At 40.8% G+C, this 4,321-nt stretch overlaps 1 protein-coding gene across 1 annotated transcript; it reads right to left on the reverse strand.

Annotated features, from left to right (window-relative positions):
* LOC129670592 (olfactory receptor 2T6-like) lies at positions 1-951 on the reverse strand. Its single transcript, XM_055599164.1, has one exon. The coding sequence runs from the start codon at positions 949-951 to the stop codon at positions 1-3; it is 951 nt and encodes a 316-aa protein (XP_055455139.1).
* Positions 952-4,321: the final 3,370 nt, after the last annotated feature.

Raw genomic sequence — 4,321 nt, forward strand, 5'->3', positions numbered from 1 at the left:
TTATTTCCTTTCCACACTGCAGGTCCCTCGGTGTCTTGCTATCACCCTTCTCAAGGCCCCTGCCACGTCTCTGTTCCTCAGACTGTAAATAACAGGGTTTAGCAAGGGGGTGAGGATAGTGTAAAAGGCTGAGAAGATTTTGTCTTTCAGTGGGGTGTGGTATGATTGGGGAAGCATATAGGTGTACAAGGCAGCCCCATAAAACAATGTCACCACAATCACATGTGATGAGCAAGTGGCAAAAGCCTTCTTCCTTCCTTCTTCAGACTTTATCTGATGTACTGTGACCAGGATCTGGGCATAGGATGTCATCACCACAGAGAAGGGGACCAGCAGCATCACAACACAGCAGACATACATTACCATTTCATATACAGCTTTGTCCCCACAGGCCAGCCTCAGCATTGTGGGAGCCTCACAGAAAAAGTGGTTGATCTTGTGGGAACCACAGAATGGGAGACTCATGGTGATAGGGGTGAGGAGAAAACTGTCCAAAGCTCCGCCAAACCAAGAGCTGGCCAAAATAAGCCAGCAGATCCTCCGACTCATGAGGACAGGATAACGGAGTGGATTGCAGATGGCCACATAGCGATCATAGGCCATAAGTCCCAGCAGGAAGAACTCGGCCCCTACAAAGCCCATGTAGAGAAAGTACTGGGCGGTACAGGCAATAAAAGAGATGGTCCCTTTGCCCGCAATGTAATCAATCAGTATCTTAGGCACAATAGTGGAAATGTACATCATGTCAATGAAGGAGAGGTGGCTGAGGAGGAAGTACATGGGGCTGTGCAGGTGAGGGTCTATGTGAATGAGAACGATCATGACCCCATTAGCCAGTATGGCCATGAAGAACGTGGCACATATAACACTGAAAAGGAAGCCTGGGGCTTTACTGTGAGTAAAGAGTCCCACAAAGGTGAAGTCACTGGGAAAGGTTTTGTTTCCATCCATATGTTTGCATCTGAGCTGGAAGCATAAAGAGAGAAGCAGGAGTTACTGAAAATTACAAAGGTAAGAGGAATCATTACAAATGTATGACTGAGACCCTTCAATTAAACTCATTCGTCTAATGTCAAGCACTTTCTGGGGAGTCAATTGCAGCTTTTCTTTTCTCCGTTTCTTCTTATTGAAGAGTAATCTGAAAGTCAGGGTCCTATGGCCTGAAATTGAGAGGATATTTGATAAACAGTGGTTGATTCAATAAAGTTTGGTTATTATTGCATAGTATGTGGGCCTTATAGAGACTTCTTTTTTTGCATTACGTCCAATTGCTTAAAATGTATATCCAACAGCAAAATAATTAGTATTCTAAATCAATTTTATACAACCAAATAATCAAAACAATATTTGATCAGATTGTGAATTTTCTTTCCAATTTTAAAATTTGCCACATCTCAGGCTGGAGATAAGTTTGGCTCAGCAGATAGGATGCTCAAAACCAAGCTTCATGACCTGAGTCTGCGTCCCAGGACTCATGATGGAAGGAGAGTATTGGCTCCTGCAAGCTGTCCACATGCTTGCCATGATACCTCCATCCATGACAGATAAACAAGTATAATAATACTTTAAAAATAAATATAAAAACTTGCCAATTCCACTAGAAATAACCACGGAACTATAGACTCTGCTGAACACTATGACTGACTGCAGTGAACGGGATAATACCATCACTCATTATTGACCATGGCTGCTAGTCGATTTCTCATTGATGTTCTGCCACACCCTGTCTATGCAGTGCCACCTGTGCAGGAACTTTGGCGACACTACTGTAGACATTATGTGTTTTAATATCTCCTTGGAAGAGAAACACTGAAAGCAGTAGCAGAGGAGGGAAATGTGTTTGGACAGTGCTAGTAAGAGCTACGGGGACACAAAAGAGGATGGACACAAAACCACTATTAGTAGATCTGAGTGGGCTTTTGTTACCGAATAAAAGGCAGACAGATCCTGTAAAGCGTAACAGAGCTCAGGCCATTGCAGAAACAAATATCAAGTCAGGAAGATGGCTGACTGTGAGGTAGGCACTAAGGGCTGACCTCAGCGGCAGAGCACTTGCTTAGTACGCAGAGGGCCTGGGTATCATCTTCAGCACCATAGTAAACAATAAACAACACTAAAAGAGATGGTGAGAGATAGGCAGTCAGTTTCTCAAAATAAATGGTCCAGATCAAGGAAATCAAATCAGTTTTTTTATCAGTCGAATGGACTGCAGTTCAGTGATAAGAAATTACGTAACATTTAACATGTCGATCATGATGTTTAAAGGAATTGTCCCTTTTCAACATTTGTGCTACTTATCGTCATCATCACCATCATCATCATCACCGCTTTAGCATTTCTATTAGCCTTAGAGGTCTCCAAGAGGAAAACATCTAGGTTGGACTGCAACAGTTCAGGCTGTGTCTTTGACCCGTGTCACCAGTCTCCTTAACTTCTGACACACTTTTGCTTTAGGAGGTTTCTTGATTTGTCGAGACAGTCATAAGTTCTGGAAATGGTGGTAGAAGAAAAAGTCTGAAGAATCTTGCAGTCCATGGCAGCAGAAAAGCCTACAGAGCCTCTGGAAGGGTGAGCACCTACACCAATGAAAGACTCACAGCTTGAGCTCACTGTGAGAAGAGGAAAATCTTCTAAAGCACTCTGTAGGCTGGACACAATTTTCGTATGACAGAAATGCAGGCAACAAGAGCAAGAATAGAAGTACACAAAATTGAAAACTTTCATGGTGGGGTTGTGTCTCAGTGCTATAGTTTGCCTGATATGCACAAGACTTTTGGCTCTATCCCCAGTAATTAATAATAATAATAATAATAATAATAATAATAATAATAATAATAATACCAAACAAATAACCTTTTGAGGGAAAGAAGAAACAAACAACAGTGAAGAAACTATCTATAAAACAGAAAAAAAAATCTTTAAAAAATATTTACCCAACATCTAAAATGTTATAAGGAACTGCAGAAACTTGAGGAGGAAATAATTTTAAAAACTCAACAAGTGAAAAATGTCACAATGAAACCTAATTTTTTGTACTAAAGCAAAGAAATACATTTTAAATTATTTTTAAAAACCATTAAACCAATCAAAATCAAGGACAAGTGTTAAATATTTAAAAATTTTTTGAGATTATAATATAATTACCACTTTCTCCCTTCCACTTTTCCCCTCCAAACCCTCCCATACAACCCTCTGTGTTTATGTATACATACATGTATATCTATTTTTTATATATACTTATAGATTTTAGAAATACATTTATTTTAAATATGACATGCTCATTCCATATAAATCTTACTTGTCTGTATGTTTTCAGGGCTGACCATTTGACACTGGTGTGCTCTTCCATCGAGAAGATCACCTCTCCAACTCCCAGCTTTCCTCAGTGGCTTGTAATTCTCTTCTCTTCATTTGTTTGTTATTTTTGTTGTTGTTTATTTTTTTTTAATTTTTGTTGTTTTTTTTTTTCCTTTCACTATGCAGTGTCTCACTGTGTAGTCGTAGCTGTCCTGAAACTCACTGTGTAGACTGGGCTGGCCTAGAACTCATCTCCCTCGGCCCCTGAGAGCTGCAATGAAAGGTGTTCACCATCATACCTGGTCCATGTGTAGTTCTTCGTGCAGGGCAGAGGCCAAAAATATTTCTAAAGACAAATCACACATGGCTTCCAGAGTCCTAGGTTATGACTTTGGTTGCAGGGCACAAACATTTCTCTCATTGTTGTGAATAAACAACTGACAACAAGCAACTTAAAGGAGAGCCCAGTTCCAGCTCTTGTTGAGAGCATAGCCCCTCACAACAGGGAAGGCATGGCTGTAGGTGGCAGCTTTCAGCTGTGATGGAAGGCACTGCTTCACATCTGGGCAGATCAGGAAACAGAGATGTAAATAAACAGGGCTGGACTATACACCGCAAGGCCTGATTCCTACACATGGCCACCTCACCCCCTACAAACAGCTGGAGGCTAAATACTTAAACAGGAGTCTATTGGGAATATTTTACATCAAATTATAACAGCTGGCATAGATGTGGCCCTGGATTCTATCCGCAGCACCACAAAAAGCATTCACAACATGCTCAGTATCACTAACCATCAAGGAAATTCAAAACAAAACATGATGCAGTATCAGCGCCAGGTAGATGGCTATTGTCAAAAAGACAAGATAACAAGTGCTGATGGCTACTTTCCCATGTCGATTGCAGCACAGTCTTGCAGACCCTGTATAAAACCCACCTAACTGTTCGAATACGGATGAGTGGGTAAGCATTCACACATACATACACAACAGACTATAGCTCAGATATAACTATGATGAAATGA

The sequence above is a fragment of the Psammomys obesus genome, unplaced genomic scaffold, assembly GCF_907164565.1.
Source record: "Psammomys obesus unplaced genomic scaffold, mPsaObe1.curated_primary_1811, whole genome shotgun sequence".
Classification (NCBI taxonomy): domain Eukaryota; kingdom Metazoa; phylum Chordata; class Mammalia; order Rodentia; family Muridae; genus Psammomys; species Psammomys obesus.

What these genes read in the sequence shown, in the direction of transcription:
- LOC129670592 (XM_055599164.1), bottom strand. Translation starts at nt 951, where the DNA reads ATGGATGGAAACAAAACCTTTCCCAGTGACTTCACCTTTGTGGGACTC.